At 48.9% G+C, this 15,460-nt stretch overlaps 4 protein-coding genes across 4 annotated transcripts; 2 read left to right on the top strand and 2 right to left on the bottom strand.

Moving 5' to 3' along the window:
• Nucleotides 1-146: 146 nt before the first annotated feature.
• BDV38DRAFT_269825 (IEC3 subunit of the Ino80 complex, chromatin re-modelling-domain-containing protein) lies at nt 147-3,348 on the top strand (the record flags this gene model as incomplete). The annotated part of the gene is made up of 5 exons (XM_032057037.1): nt 147-241; nt 302-418; nt 476-1,304; nt 2,099-2,322; nt 2,397-3,348. 5 exons carry the CDS (start codon nt 147-149, stop codon nt 3,346-3,348), a joined length of 2,217 nt encoding a protein of 738 aa, XP_031915751.1.
• Nucleotides 3,349-3,915: 567 nt separating this feature from the next.
• BDV38DRAFT_242196 (IFRD domain-containing protein) lies at nt 3,916-6,113 on the top strand. Its single transcript, XM_032054082.1, has 2 exons — nt 3,916-4,377; nt 4,519-6,113. Exons 1-2 carry the CDS (start codon nt 4,187-4,189, stop codon nt 5,753-5,755), a joined length of 1,428 nt encoding a protein of 475 aa, XP_031915750.1. The 5' UTR covers nt 3,916-4,186; the 3' UTR covers nt 5,756-6,113.
• BDV38DRAFT_242194 (oxysterol-binding protein related protein OSH3) lies at nt 6,114-9,558 on the bottom strand. Its single transcript, XM_032054081.1, has 2 exons — nt 9,126-9,558; nt 6,114-9,038 (listed from the first exon to the last, which is right to left on the bottom strand). Exons 1-2 carry the CDS (start codon nt 9,159-9,161, stop codon nt 6,165-6,167), a joined length of 2,910 nt encoding a protein of 969 aa, XP_031915749.1. The 5' UTR covers nt 9,162-9,558; the 3' UTR covers nt 6,114-6,164.
• A 127-nt stretch (nt 9,559-9,685) lies between these two features.
• Nucleotides 9,686-14,739, bottom strand: spt6 (chromatin-remodeling histone chaperone SPT6). The gene is made up of 4 exons (XM_032054080.1): nt 14,339-14,739; nt 14,097-14,276; nt 10,351-14,008; nt 9,686-10,206 (listed from the first exon to the last, which is right to left on the bottom strand). The coding sequence occupies exons 1-4, from the start codon at nt 14,516-14,518 to the stop codon at nt 9,956-9,958; spliced, it is 4,269 nt and encodes a 1,422-aa protein (XP_031915748.1). The 5' UTR covers nt 14,519-14,739; the 3' UTR covers nt 9,686-9,955.
• Nucleotides 14,740-15,460: the final 721 nt, after the last annotated feature.

The raw sequence follows: 15,460 nt of genomic DNA, 5'->3' as shown, positions 1-15,460 counted from the left end.
GCCTCTTGGCAACACCGCTTAACGCGCGACCAGGTTATTACTAGAATTAATCAACTTACTCAACCCCTATACACTGATACATTCGCGTCCATGCTATAGCCTCTACCTTTGTCAGTCAAATTTAACACTAATTCTTCTGTTACACCATGTCTCAAGACGCAGATGAGGCCCAGTCCGTGGCCGAAAGCCTTCCCGATGCTCCCGCAGGTGCCCCTAACAAACAGTCATACCGGTCTTTTAAGTAAGTGCATCTGTTCATATCTTTATTCATTGTCGTATGCTAATCCTGTTTTTTTCACAGGAAGAAGTTTGCGAAACTCAAAGTAAAATTCGAGCTCGGAATGAGAGAGAGCGAATCGCTCATCCGGGAGGAGTTGCGCATCCAGGATCTCTCAAAGAGGATACAGGAGCAGAATGAGTGTGTTTCCCAGCCCATCTTTTCTTCATGTGTCGCTCATATAATAATGCTGTATAGCCAGCTACTAGAAACTCTTTTAGAATTTAACGACAGTATATATATCTCACCGGACCTACGGTACGATCTGAGTGTTCCCGGAGATGATCTCTTCCCCCCAACTCCTCAAAGAGAACTCTCGCCCTCACACAACGATCCTTCCGTGGCTAGCTCAATGCTCAGAAACGCAAGAACGGATCTAGCACTTGGTCTCATGACGGTTGAGCATTACTGTGACCTGGAGAGTTCTGTGAAACAGAACGAAGCCTTTGTACCGCGTATGCAGTATACGTCGTTGATAAGGATTCCCCACACGCTTCCTCAACCAGAAGAAAATCAATCCGGAAATATTGCTTCTGAACATAGCCTTGGGTTCTTCACACCTGAACACGAAAATGAGCATTATCTGGCTACCGACGCCAAACTAGGTGATGATTCAGCAGTCCTACAACTGAGTAGCATCCCTGAGAAACTTTCCTTTGTTGAACGAGAGAGAGAGGCTGCATTGCGAAATCCAATCTCGGTTTACAATTGGCTACGAAGGAACCAACCGCATATCTTCTTACAAGACAATGAGAACGCTTCCGAAAAGTCTGCCTCTCGACCATCGAATTTGCGCACGTCCAAGAAAGCAGCCCCCAACCAGTCGCGGAAAGACGAAGATCCCCACGATGACGATAGTGTTTTAATAGATACTGGACACGGGTCAGGAGGTTCTAAGGGCAAACGCAAGCGCGAAGAAGACGCTGGCAATAAATCCAAAGGTGGTAGTAGCAGCCGGTCAAGTCGGAAAAAGAAAGACGATGGCAGTTCTGGCGTCGTCAAGCGTTCGTCGAAGAGAACATCGGGGGTAGGTGCCTGAAAGTTCCCTCCTTTCATTCTATACATGTATTAATAGTGTTGGCATTTTGTAATTTTTCTTATTCTCTTCTTCCACTGCATTGATTTGATTGGATGTTATTGAGGCAGTCCTGAAAGATGGATAGCTCCAGCTCATCAGAATAATACCGGAAATGGTGTTCAAGTTTACCCGAGTCAAGTCATGATTATATGCTCGATGTCGAAGCTGCGGGCCATGGCTGTGATCCGTGTTCTCCATTATGTCGAGCTTATTGAGACATGGTTTCGTTGTCCTACCACTTAGTTCCTATAGTTGACTTGCCAGTTTTCTTTTATTCTTCCTTGTTTTCTCGTTCTTGAAGGTAAATCTCCGAAATTGAATATGAGACCGGAGCGAGACCACAAAATGTTACTCCAAGTACTCCGTATCGCAGGTCTCTAGGAGATTGTATGTTTTGTAAGCTCCCAGTTAATATTAAATCCCTAATTTTAGAACTTTCTCTTTCTTTCTTTATTTTTATTTTATTAGTTATTATATCTATATCATTTTCCCGTTCCTTTTGTAAAGGAAAGTGTGTGTAAATGATGGTTTTTCGAAACCGAAGTTTAATCTCTTATGATTAATGGTTACAGGCCTTTGTGCATAAATATCGAGTCTCCACTCCAAGTTTGTCATGTTTGCTCCCTGCACAGAAAGCCTTTCTCTCCATCATATATTAGAATCCTTCCATATCAACATGTCACCATATACCATACTTCATGAATGTATTGACAACCACATATCCGGCAGTTGAGAACTTTTAGAGAATGGCTATTACAATTCTTCCCCCAATAGTCGATCATGTCGACCTATCCCACTCGGATTCAGACGTGGATTCCATGTCCGTGGACTCGGACGGAGGAGTAGACCTAGCAACAGGAAGGACGTCAAGACCGAGCAAACGACCTCGCTTAGTGGAAGGAACAGACATTACGTCAGGGGTGGTTACGCCTGGAGAAATTGTGACAGATGATCCACAATGGATGAGGTTAGTTGGTCCGATACGGGGTTTCAGATGCGTTACCGTTTGTACTTCATGGGCACACATTGACAGGCATACAGAGGACATGGTACCTATATAAATCTCCTTTCGACCTCCATAATTGCCACGGTCGCCGGTACTGTTCAAAAGACCAACAAACTTCTCTCCGTACAACCGCTTCGAGCTCGTTATACTCCAGAAATAGGTGACCTTGTCGTGGGACGCATTGTTGAAGTTCAGTCCAGACGATGGAAAGTAGATGTTGCTGCTCCGCTCCTTGCACAGCTCCCACTGTCTGCGATCAACCTTCCGGGCGGTATATTACGTCGGCGAACGAGCGCCGATGAACTACAGATCAGAACTTTCTTCAGTGAAGGCGACCTAGTAGTCGCAGAAGTCCAGACCGTACATTCTGATGGCGCAGCATCGCTACATACACGGTCTTTGAAGTACGGAAAACTCAGAAATGGGGTTTTTCTCGCCGTGACCGGAACGGGTGGGAGTGGAGCTTCAAGTTCGATGGTAAAAGGAGGAATTGGCTCCGGACCTATCTCTGCAGGAGCGATGGGTGCATCAGGCACGGGAGGAGTAGTTCGGTCTCGGAGACAGGTGTGGACAGTCAACACCGCCAATGGAGGCGGCGATGTGGATGTCATACTTGGAGTTAACGGGTATATCTGGATTTCGAAACATGCCGATGATACCGCTGCCGCGTCTTCCACCACGGATAGCGTGTCGATTACCCGCATGGAGGAGATGGTGTCGAGCTCTATATACTCCAGCCAAAATGATGATATTCCGGCTCAAACAAGGCGAGAAATTGCACGACTAGCGCAGTGTATCCGAGTTCTTGTTCAAGGGGGAGTTCGGGTTGATGAGGAGACCGTAATGAGTGCATATGAGGCTAGCTTACAAGTAGAGTTAGAGGTTGGTGATGATGAAGATGATGATGATTGGAGAAGAGAAGGGAGGGAGTATCTGGAAGGGAACAAAGCGCGGAGGATACTGGAATTGGTTTTGGAACGCAATTAGATTTTGGAATGGCTCCTTATACTTCTACGGCAAAACAAAGTGAAAAGAAAAGAAAAACTAGATACCCCAGGGTGATGGACTATTCCAATCGAGGTTTACAATCATGACTTCAGTTCTCTAGACTACATATTATTGAGATGGCATGCTGACCACTTGGTACTAACCCAGTCTCGTGGATGCCTCAGCCACCTGGCGAATTTGACTATTCTTTGACGAAAGAAGATAAGCCAGACCCCGCATCACGTGGAGATAACCACTGGAATCATTGGTGGCTTGGGTTTAATTAATAGCCATGAGGGGGAAAAATCTGGGATCAAACAGTGATCAAGTGTGCCTGGAATATAAACGAATAGGAGAAACACAGGGCCAGCTGATTGGGGATAGGGAGTTCTTACACTCTGAATGGCTGTGGTGAATAGTCAAGTGCCCAAGTAAACTTGACGGAGGGCAAAGAAAAGTTAATAATAATAAAAAATAAAAAAATAAAAATCACGGGGTCACCCTATGAGATATGGTAATCGCCGCCAGCTGGATTTAAAAGATTTCTTTTCATTTCTTCATGTCTCCCACCGTCTGAGCCCTAAAATACCTCTGTATCTTCCTACCTGAAGACGTATTTTACCATGAACTTTGTCTCCGAGAAAATCTTCCTATTGTCAACTATTTCCATACCTCTCGCATAGCCCTACTTTGGCCGACACTAATCTCCGGTAGCATATTGCGGCTACCCTCGCGGCCTCTATTCAGATTCTCTTTTTCTGCTCCCAAACCTTTATCATCATTCTTCACGGAGCATACTTCATCTTAAAATAACGACCGTTGAATCTCAAAGTTAGACATGCCTGATCTTCGTCGTCAGGTCTTGGAGAGCGGCAAGACCATCTCTCGGAAAGCAGCTTCACGTGAAGGTTCTCGCCGGACTTCACGCACAAACTCTGCTCAAAATTCCCGTCAATCTTCTCGAAATGCAAGCAGGCATCCATCCGACGAGGAAGACGCTGGGAATCTCAGTGATGACACCGCGGTGAGGTGAGTTTTGTCGTTCTCCTTTCAACAACTTTTTTGTGTTCTTGTTCCCATCACTAGTGGCGGAATGATGTCATTGGTGTTAAGATGGGGGGGGGGGGGGGGAATAAATCGGACGTTACTAATGGTCAATTCACTCATCAGCATTGGCTCGCTGGACGATTTGACTGATAACCCTGAGGTTGACAACAACAATTGGGCTGAAGAGCTTGGTGACGTCATTCAAGATATCTTGGATCGCAAACGTAGCAGCGTACTAAGTCGCGAAGAATGCTACGCTGCATTCTGTCGTCTATTGAAGTGTCACTATGTCGAGGAACATGTTCGAAGCAGCGTCAACGACCTTTTGGGCGCCTTTTGCCGGAGCGTCAAATTTGAATCCAGTGTGCGTGAGACTACCTTAGCATTACGAGCGCTTGAACTCCTTGTCATCACTGCGTTCGACAACGCCATTTATGAAAATGTAGAACCGATACTTACTCGTACTATTCGAGACTCGACATCCAACCTTGTTAAAGCTGCCGCCATTCATTGTCTAGCCGCATGCACTATCTTCGGGGGTGCAGGAGAGGACGGGATTCTAGACCAAATGACGTTCTTCCTAGACATTGCAGCTTCTGATGGGCAGTCAATTGATGCTGCCGACGACCCGAGCAGTGTCACCGCGGCTCTTCAGGAATGGGGTGTTTTGGCCGTCGAAATAGAAGACCTCGAAGGTGAAAGCGAAGATGCAATTCAAATCTTCATGGATCAGTTAAACAGCAGTGAGTCGTCTGTCCAAATCGCAGCAGGTGAAAACATCGCATTACTCTACGAGAAGAGTTACACCCCCCAAGAGGATGACGACGACGAGGATAGCGAGCACGAGTCAGACGATGAATCTTTGGACGACCGACAGGGCCCTAAATTGCTTAAACGCTACGACGCATACCATAATACTCACGAGCTTGAGCAGCAACTGCATTCACTAGCCACAGTACATAACAAACGCATCAGTAAGAAAGATAAAAAGAGCCTACACAGCAATTTTGTCTCGATTTTGACCACGGTTGAGGACCCTCGTCGAGGTCCAATGTACAACACGGCCATCGATCAAGATACCAATCGACATTATGGCAGCAAGCTCACTGTGAAGATCGGCCGCCAGGGTGTGATGAACATCGACAGGTGGTGGAAATGGATCCGGCTGAATTCACTCCGCCGGATTCTTCAGGGGGGCTTTGCGGTGCATTACTATCAGGGCAACCGAGCTGTGTTGGACAGCCTCCCGGTCATGGTTCGTCAGCACACGCCTGCTGACCGCGGGGCAGCAAAGAAGACTGCGAAGTCGCGGAATAGTCGACGGTGGGCTTTCCATGGGCAATCGGACGAAGAATATTAGTTTCAGTCGGTCAGCTTTCGTGTTAGCATTTCGGGTCAACTGGCTAAAACATACATCATACACGAAGATGCGTAATGAATCATGTTGGCTATGTACTCAATCGGTTTTGATAATGTATATTCATCCCCTCTTTTTATTTGGCTAGTTTGATTTGCAGGCAATTCTACCTAGTAGACTACTTGACGGAAGATTTTGTTCGGATCAACAGGGCCTTTATCCTGTAGGTATACTATTTACGTGGTATAATTGTCTTTGTCTTTGAGGACGTTGTAGGGCAATATAGATAGCTAAATATAGGACACACATGACCATTGCAGGCCCGATCATTGGGATCAGATCATAATGACATGACTATATACGGAACAGACCTACATACATATGTGCTAATTCCAATGTACGAAGAAGCAAGTTACGTCTCAAACACTGGAACCACGCCGGTCCAAGTCCCTTTCGACCGTTCTTCCCAATATCCCTCTTTACCTGACTTGAGACGCCACACGACCTCGCCTTCATTTCCGGCAAGATCATCGTCCACTCGGGTAAACCACCTTGGATTCCACGTTTGACCTGCTGACTCCATCTCGCGGCGGCGAGCACGTTGAGATTCCTCCAGCTTGACTTTAACTTGCTCTGCCTGGTCAACGTCGCCGGCTTCCAAGGCCCGTTGGTCGGGACGGAGGCGCGAGTCCGTCGGCGGAAGCTTGTGGTCTTCGATTGGGGTGATCTCGTTGAGAGTGGCTGCGAATACAGTGAGGCCGTAGTGCTTCGGTGCGTTGGATACCAACAGCCCGGCATTCCACACAGGTGCTGTGGCAGAGCCATTCTTGGTCATCTGGAGTGAGGTGGTCCAGGTACCCGTCAGCCCGAGAGGCAGTTCACGACCGCTAGAGTCCACTGCTTTCGTGACGACCTCCTCGCTGCGGCCGGAGAACATGCCTCCTGCCTTAAAAGCCGACACAGTTTTCTGTCCAGTCGTCTCGTTCACAACCGACATTTCGCCGACAGGTTCAGAGTATTTCTCACCAGCGATGATGTTGCGCAAAAAAGACGTGGCATTTGACCAACTGAAATGCTCACCGGTCGTATGTAGCGTTAACCTCATCTTTCCTTCGGTCACAATTTCTGCAGACTTCCCCCAGAACTTCTGCGTTGGCATGGGTGATTGCGCAACACTCCAATCCTTACCGTCTGCTTGGTAGGCTAGTTGCACGGGCCTGTGGGAAACTTTCTCTGCGATGAATCGGTACCCCAGATCTTCGCGGACAAGCTCGTATGTCTCCCCTAGCATGGGATTGAAGGGCTTCCGAATTGACCGCTCCTTGACCCGGTTGCAGGACAGTGATGAGAGTGCGTAGGCAGTCACATACAGAAGCCGTTCAACTGCATCGGAAGCACTGGCGGCATGGTCTAGAAGCATAGAATATTCCATTACCTCGGCTGCACGTTGTAACAAGGAAAACGGCTCGTTGGACGACACTGGCATCGAAATTTGGGAAAGGTCTTTACCGACGTTTTTGCGGAGAAACCCGATCAAACTGGGAGGCATGACTGTCGGAGCGGGAATGTTCGAACGACGAGGAACTTTGCTAAGCGGCAAAGGAGTGAGTGACTTAGGTTTTGCAGGAAACAGCGGGGCGTATCGATCACCCTGAGGCGTGGGAGTCTCAGAGCCTTCATCATCACTGTCCGACGGCGCATCGTCCACCACAACTTTATCCTCTGCCTGCCGGGCAGTAGCATCGCTAAAGTCATCGGCCCCTTCGTCGTCACTATCGCCATTTATTTTTAGCAACGGAGACGAGTCGCCCCCGTCGACAGCATCGAAGAACTCCTGAGACATATCAGATTCTATGCTGAGTCGCGACTGAGTTGTCAGGCCTGGTGGATGTCGTCGATGTTTGCTTTCCGCAATCAGGGTCGAGAATTCGGTAACGGCACTGTCTAGGTCGCGTAGCACGGCCATAAGATGGTCGTGGATCTCTTCCATCTGATCTGGGTGGCTGGTGATGCTGCTCGGTTTACGGTCACCTGAAAGCGAAGCAGTGTCTCCGGAGGAAGGGCCTGGCACCACTAGTTGCGTGGAGGAGGGTGTCATCGTCGTGCGTTTGACTCCACCCAGTTGGGAACTTCCACTAGCTTTCCGTTTCCAGAAGGAACGTTTCTCACGCGCCTCCATAGACTCATCGCCATTCGCCTCGGGATGTGGGCTTGGTGACCGACCGCGAGGCCGCTCGGGCGCACTGTAGCCCAAGTACTTTGGATCCGTGTCTTTTGCTAACCGGCGTACAGCATCCCTGGACCCAGATATCTTGCTCACGAGGCTCTCGACCTGCGCCCATTCCCGTTCTTCCGCAGCATTGGTGAGAACACGCTGCGACGGTACGCGCAGCAGGGGCTCGGGATGGCTCTCTTCCGCTGCCGGGGTCTTGGAGGAGGATGCTCGTTCCAAAGCCCGTTTCCATGAGATGAATTCTTGATCATTGCTAGCCCTAAGGTGCCAAACCTCAGTGCCCGAGTCAATTGAAATCTCGCGTGAGTTCTCGTTACATGCGACAGCAGCTAAGGTCAAGGGGATGGAGCCGCGTAAGGCGGAAGAATTCGGATCGTGATAGTAAGACAATGTAGATGAAGTGAAATCAAGAGAAAAGAATCTTCTCGCCCAGCCCTGGTGACGCTTCCTGCGCCGCTTCTGTAAGATACCGGTGTGAACCGAGACAGGATCGGTGTTGATGGATGGCGGTAGAACCTTCGCAGAGCTGTTTCCTCGTCTCCGCGAAGCCAGCGGCTTTCCCGATTCCGAGGAGTCGGTTCCACGAGACGGTAGGACCGCTGCGTGGGGTACTGGTGCCGACTGTGGGGACAAGGCTGTTGGGTAGGTAAGTAGCACGAGAGTCACAGTCTTGGAGATCTGTTTGGAAAAGGTATTGTCAAAGACGAGCGCGTAATTTCCACCCTCATTCCCAGGCACGTCATAGGTGCCCTTGACAATCTTGTCAGCTTCACATTTGCCAATCCATTGAATTTGCTTTAATCCGATGCCCGTTAGTCGTTCGATGATCGGCGTGGAAGCATTTTGTCGGGAGCTAGTATTCAGAGCGGTGGCTGGCAGGTTTTCATTCGAGTCCGTGCTGTGCGAATCGGCAGGGGGCAAATTGTTGGATCCCAGGACGGCCGAATGGCCCGGGTGCTTGAAAATGCCAAAGTTGAGAGACTTCCTATGCGGCTGAATGCTCCAGGAGATAGTATGACCAGGTTTAACATTAACCCAACGAACAAAGTAGGACTAGAAAAAACCAAGAGAAAAGACGGCCACAATCACTGGTCAGTCGAGGGTCCCGTAAGTGCGTCAGTTTTGTCACATCCCCCTTACCTTGCTGTGGATCTCCAACTCCTCCATAGCCGCCATAGCTGCGCAAAGTAGGCAACGGGGCCAGGTAGACAATCACTCTACTCCGCCAGTGAAATTGAGAGGGGGAATGATCTGACTTGACCAACGCCAAGCTGCAGGGAGAGGGGAGTAGTGGGTGAAGATGAAGATGAGAACAGGGTTTGGTGGAGGGGGGAAGGGTCGAATGCGTTGAATCAAAACAAAACAATGACTTCAATGCGCGATGGACGGATTGATGGATTGATTCTCCACCGACCGGTCATTGAATTGCCCCGTAAGGCAGACGGTAAGATCTATAAATAGGGAATCCAACCCTGAGTCCCCTGAGTCTCAGGGGAAAGGGTCCGAGGAATTTCTTCAAACAAGCCGATAGGAGTTAACTGCGAGTCTGCGAGAAGAGAGTGCGGAGTAGCAGTTGAGCCTCCGAGAACCACCGAAGGTTCACATGTCCTTTTAAATAAATAAATGCCGATGCCGACAACGACCCTAGGTACATTAAATACGTACGTGTACGTTGGAGAAAAAAAATGTACATACATTCATGCAATGCAAGGCGTCTGAAATTTCTAAGAAAATAAATGAATAAATAAATAAATAAATTTGTTGAGCAAGAAGAACGGGGGTTATCGTTCCAATGCATATAAAATGTTCCATCTTTTTCTGCCCACAATTCCAAAAAGACAAATACAATGAAGAAAGCAAAGGATTTCAGAATCCTCAACACCATCCAAATTCATAAAGGATATTTATTACACAGTGTACAGGAGAATTCCAGGGGGAAAAATCAAAGTATAACAAGTCACCTCCAGCCTTCACCTCCGTTTGCCTGCTTGCATGTTGGTAAATAATAACTTGAATCCATTGCATAACGCCCGCATGTCAGGATATGGATTGCGTTGGAGCTCGTAGCCTTGAGGAATCACCTTCACCGGCCAACTATGCAGTCGCGCGTTTTCGCCGGCTTTAAAGCAGAGGAAAAAGTATCCGGCATGTTTGGGATCAATACAGAAAGCATAGGCCGATCGTTTGGGGTTAGCTTTTGTATAAGTCTCCAACCAAGAGTCTGCATGTTTCATCAGTAATAGACCACGTCATCGATTGTTTGCAGAGTAGAGAATAATAATAATAATAATAATAATAATAGGAAAACGTAGCAGAAGAAATGGGGGAAAGAAGGAAAAGGGGGGATGGAGGGTGTGATACTTACAAGTAGCATCCTTGGTACCGTCCTGGTACTTTTCATGCAGCATCATTTCATCCACCTTCTTGGCCATCGCTTTGACATGGTTGAAGATCAAATCATCCAGGTCACTGTAGGAATAACGTCCCCCAACCTTCAGAGTCCGTCCAACAGAAAACTCGTTTTCTTTGTCCAACTCCAATACATCGATATGCTGGAAGATGCCATCGGCCACCTTCCATGTCACAGCCAGATGGTCATGGCCCTTCGACGACGGTCGAATAACCACGTCGCCCCGGCTTTGCGAGCCCAGAAATTCCTCCGCTTGGGTCGAATTGAACGGCCTAAACAATGGGTGCTTGATGACTCGCATCGTTCGTCCCCCACTTTGAGTTTTCTCCTGCAGAGACTCGCGATCCTGTTGCTCTTGCAGCTCATCCCATTCTCCGCGCAAGCGATCTTGGGCGTTGGACACTGGGCGACTGACTTGCTCCTCCCGCAAAGAGACGTTGCACGTGAAGTTTTTACGATTCAAGAACAGTATCTTGGCCGACACAGTCTGATGCGGTGAGTATAGCGCCCGCACTGGTATATCATATCGGTCGGTAAGCTCTGACTCAGGAACGAGGGCGTCGATACCACAATCTAATTTGCCATCAATGTGGTCATCAGAGACCCGCTTAATGGAGATCGGCACCACCATGCCTTCGGCCAAAGTGTCCGATGTCTCACCCGTGAGCATGGTAAAGATATCGTCCGTACTGAGGAAGACATATTGCTTTCGCAGTTCCTCATACGGTTGTTGCAGTTCTGCCCGAATTGTTTCGAGTGTGGCGCGTTTTCGCTGATTTAGATTCTTTTCCAGCTGTTCCGCATACTCCTCCAGAATCAGATCATTGACTCGGTCCTGTGCCTCTTCACGGAACAGCTTACGCACGATGGCGCCTGTGCCGTTTTCATCCGTTTCCGCTTTGATGTCTTCCTCATCCAGCTCCAAGGCATCGGCGGCCATTTTCCGAGCAATATCGTAGTCTTCGGGGTGCACTCGTGTGTTGTCCAATGGGTCCGCATCCGGGTCGACGTTCTCGAAATCGATGTACAGGAAGCTGGCACAGTTGTTCCAGACCTTGACGCCCATTGCTGGATATTGTGCATTCACACCCAGAAGCTCTACACGATTGTTCACCACGCCGCCGTTCATGTTGACGATCTTGAGCAAATGAGCTGCCTTACGAGGACCAAGACCACAGACGTAAGGGAGAAGGTTGGCCGTCGAGGAATCCGTAACCGCTTCGTTGATATCCACACCAACAAGGTTAACCATATCCACCAATGCTGTTTCTAATTGTTTTAGAAGTAGCTCTTGGGTAACCAGCTGCTGACCCGGCTTGAACTGAATAGAGACGATGTCCCGGCCTAGCGAAGCATACTCCTTTAAGGGACTCTGCAGGTACTTAGCTAGAGCAACACAGTAATGTGTCAAAGGTGCAAAGCTGGGGTGGTCTTTCTTTGCCCGTTCGCTATGCTGATAGAGACGCGCCACCTCGTCGTTCACAATGATCACTTCCAAGCGATCACTGATCTCTTCGTCATGCTCATCGGTGTACGGAGCGCCGCGTAGGTCCTTTTTGTCGACAACCTCAGCCAGGAGTTTGTATAAACGACGAGTTTCGGGGGACATGCCGCTGACGCCAATGACATCCGGTCGGCGGCGGTCCACGAGCTCCACAAAGGCCTCAACATCCTTGCCATCTGGGATGTTACGATCACGATCTCCGATTGACAAGTCCACAAACTTTCCATTCTCTAACACACGGCCGTCCTCTTCAATGTACGCCCAATGTATAGGTTCCCGTCCCACAACGCCACTCCCAGTGGACAAAGCCAAAACGCGAGGAACAGTTCCCAGCACCATTCCCTTAGGCTTATAAGGGGCTTGATCCAATCGCTGAGAGAAAGTTTCTCGGCATTCCTTTGCCACATGATTCTCACATTCCTGGCGGATGTTCTCCTTTACGCTGCGGTTAATCAATCGCTCTAACTTACCAAGAGCCATGTCCAAAACATCCCGACGACTGCGGTTCCAGCCGTCCGCGATTTCGCTATAGTTATCGGATTCAATGTCGGGATACAGACGTTGGCGGAATTGGTCAAAGTTCTCGAAGCGGACCTTGACTTCCACCAAGCCCTCCTCCTCGGCCTTAAGCATCCGAAGATACAGCTCCGGTCGGCGGGCAATGTCACTGAGCTGCTGGTTTCGAAGGTATTTGAACTCGTAGTAGGGGTGCTGCTCGTCGATTCTACGGAGGCCCTTCTCCGTTCGGAAGCAGTCGACAGCGCCATTCATGTAGTACGCCTGGCGAATCACCTTCCGCATTTTAGGGCTCATCACGATTTCCTCAGCGAACAAGCTCTTGGCAGCTTTAATAACATGCGATGCATTGGAGAAATCATTATCCACAAACCCGTCGGCCATCTCCTCCGGCCTCTCCGCTGGGTCTTCCGTGTACTGGCGACGACCTTCCTTCAGAGCATTCTGCGCAAAAGCATCTGCTGTAATGCCGAATGCACGCACCAGGCCGTATGCCTTACCATTTCGGACACGCTCGAAAAAGGTCTTGCTTGACGCCTTCCGCCGGTGCGTTTCTCCGTTGGCATCGCTGTTCATAAGAGTCATGTCCCGCAGCTGAGACGCATACTGGAAGTGAATGTAATCCTGCACATCTTGAAGCTCCTCCATGGTGACAGCTGCTGGGAGCATCTCCTCCACAACAGAGTCACTCACGTTGAACAGACTCTGCAAATTATCATAGGTTTTCTGTATCGTATTTCGCTTCTCTACCAGAGCCTTGAACTTGAGATCATGGTCGAATATGTCCCAGAGGTCCGTCATGTTTAATAGCTTCTCCGCTCGTATCGTATATTGAGATGCGTCACCATCTTCCCCCGCACCCTCAGCAGGAGCTTTAACAGCATGAATCATGTAGTCCTTCCGATGCTGGAAGATGAACGGGACTTCCCAATCATCTGTCACTAAAAACTCCAGCACCTTGGCCACAGATCGTTGAAAAGGTTCGCGCAGCTCTGGTTCAATGCGCTTCTTGAGGAGCATGAGATTAGAGATCCAGGCGGCCTCTTCTCGGAATTGCTCCTCGGTGAGGACAACGTTGCGATACGGCTTCCGGGCAATCTGATGTCTTTCTGGTTCATCCAACAGACGGATCTGATTATCCTCTTCCGTTAACATCTTCTCCGCCAACTGAGATGGCTCGAAGACATCCTTGAGATCCAAGTGCTTCTCGTCGTCTTCCTCCTGCTCTTCCTCCTGATCCTCCATCTCCAGAGCAAACAAGTATTCGTTGCCATCCCCGAAGGCCGCGCGCATATCCTCTAAGGCGTTTTCATCCAACCCAGCAGCATCAGTAGCTCCTAAACCGGTCATGCCCTTCTTTGCGGGACGCGCAATCTCTAGGTCCTCTCGTTCTCTCTGTAGCTCCTCATCCGAGAAAACGTCCTCCTCGATGAAGTCGTCCATCTCATCGTGCATATGCCTCCTATGCCCAGGCCTTCCATAGTCGCCTGCAGTTTCCTCTTCTTCGTCGGAGTTAAAGATGTCATCGATACCTTGAGAGGGCTGTCGAAGGTCACGATCTTTGTGTCCTCTTTTCAAGCGCTTGAATTTAGACTAATAGGATCGTAGTTTGAATCAGCCTAATGTACTCTATCACATGCGTAGTTTAACCGGCAGACGGACGGCCGGAATTTCGACATACCTCTGCAGCAACCGGGGCTTGAAGTGACGGGTTGAGTTCTCCGATGAGTTCTAAGTCTTCCTCATCTAGATGCTCATCTTCGCGCTCGCGTTCTTCCCTGCGTCGCTTCCTCTTCTCCCGCCGGCGCTCCGCGCGGTCTTCAAGTTCTTCATCTTCATCGACAATAAAACCTTCCCGGACCTGTCGTGAAGTTATTCAGTTATGGCTCGGGGTGAATGCGCCTCCTCAAGCTGGGAACCTACTGCACGAGCGGCCTCCTCATCGTCGTCATCATCCTCGTCCTCCTCACTTGAGTCGTAGTGATTCGCAGTGCCAGCACCTTGATGAGTTTCGCCTTCACCGTCATAGTCATCGGCCAACTCCTCTTCATTCTCCTCATCATCCAGCATGGCCTCTCCCTCGACAAGATCGCGGGCGCTCATCTTGTATTTGTCGTGAAAGGCACGCTTCGATGTGCAGGAAGAAAGATGATGAGTGTTTCGGAAAGAAGATGGAAGGAGGATCCCAAGACGAGAACAAGCAGAACAGCCGCCACTAAAGACGGCACCACAGAAAGTCCGGTCCAATGGATTTCAACGAATTGTGGGTATTAATGATGCTTGAAGACTGACTGAATCAATTTGGAGGTTGTCGGCGAGCAAAGAGGCTCTGTGGCGCAGGCAAAGCTTCACCGCCCGACGGAGCTATATGTGGCTGGACTGTTATATCACGTGTGTTGATGATAGTGAAGAGATCATGTGATCTAATATACTCTAGATCTTAAGGATAAGGAATTGGAGTTGAAATCCTATAATGCTTCTTGAGCCGATGAATAGTGTCCCCGCACCCTGAGGTTTTACATTAAATTGGGAGACAGAATGGGATATGGGATTAATGTTAAGACGTAGGCTAACTGGATATATACTTAGGGTACGAACAAATGTGGATTGAACATCAGCGTCCACGATGGGGTTGCGTAGAATAGCTATAAATAAAGGGGCCCGCAGCATCAGATAAAAGGGAACGGAGGATTATCAAAGATATAGGTACTAGTAGTTATTTGGCATTGATCAATGAAATAAGCAACTTACTAGTCCTATAATTGGACTGTATATTCCTACAAATTCCGTCTCTCTTCCTTTTCCTTTTTTTCTTTTTAACTTTATTTTCTTCTAGTAAGGGGTCCCTCCTCGTATTAGTACATACTTACCTTTAATACACATACTCCGTACTTAGTACAAGTACGTAGGGTTTCCTCTTTGTCCGGAGTGAGACCCGCGCGCTTGTTCCTGGTGGGGATCCAGACTCATTCTCTAACACCGTCTTCTTCCTCCTTCACCCGAACAGAAACTCCCAACTTATAATCAGCGCCTCAGTTGGGCGTT

Source organism: Aspergillus pseudotamarii (genome assembly GCF_009193445.1).
Source record: "Aspergillus pseudotamarii strain CBS 117625 unplaced genomic scaffold BDV38scaffold_15, whole genome shotgun sequence".
Taxonomy (NCBI): domain Eukaryota; kingdom Fungi; phylum Ascomycota; class Eurotiomycetes; order Eurotiales; family Aspergillaceae; genus Aspergillus; species Aspergillus pseudotamarii.
The sequence above is the reverse complement of the archived record's forward strand: the minus strand, read 5'-3'. Positions and strand labels throughout refer to the sequence as shown.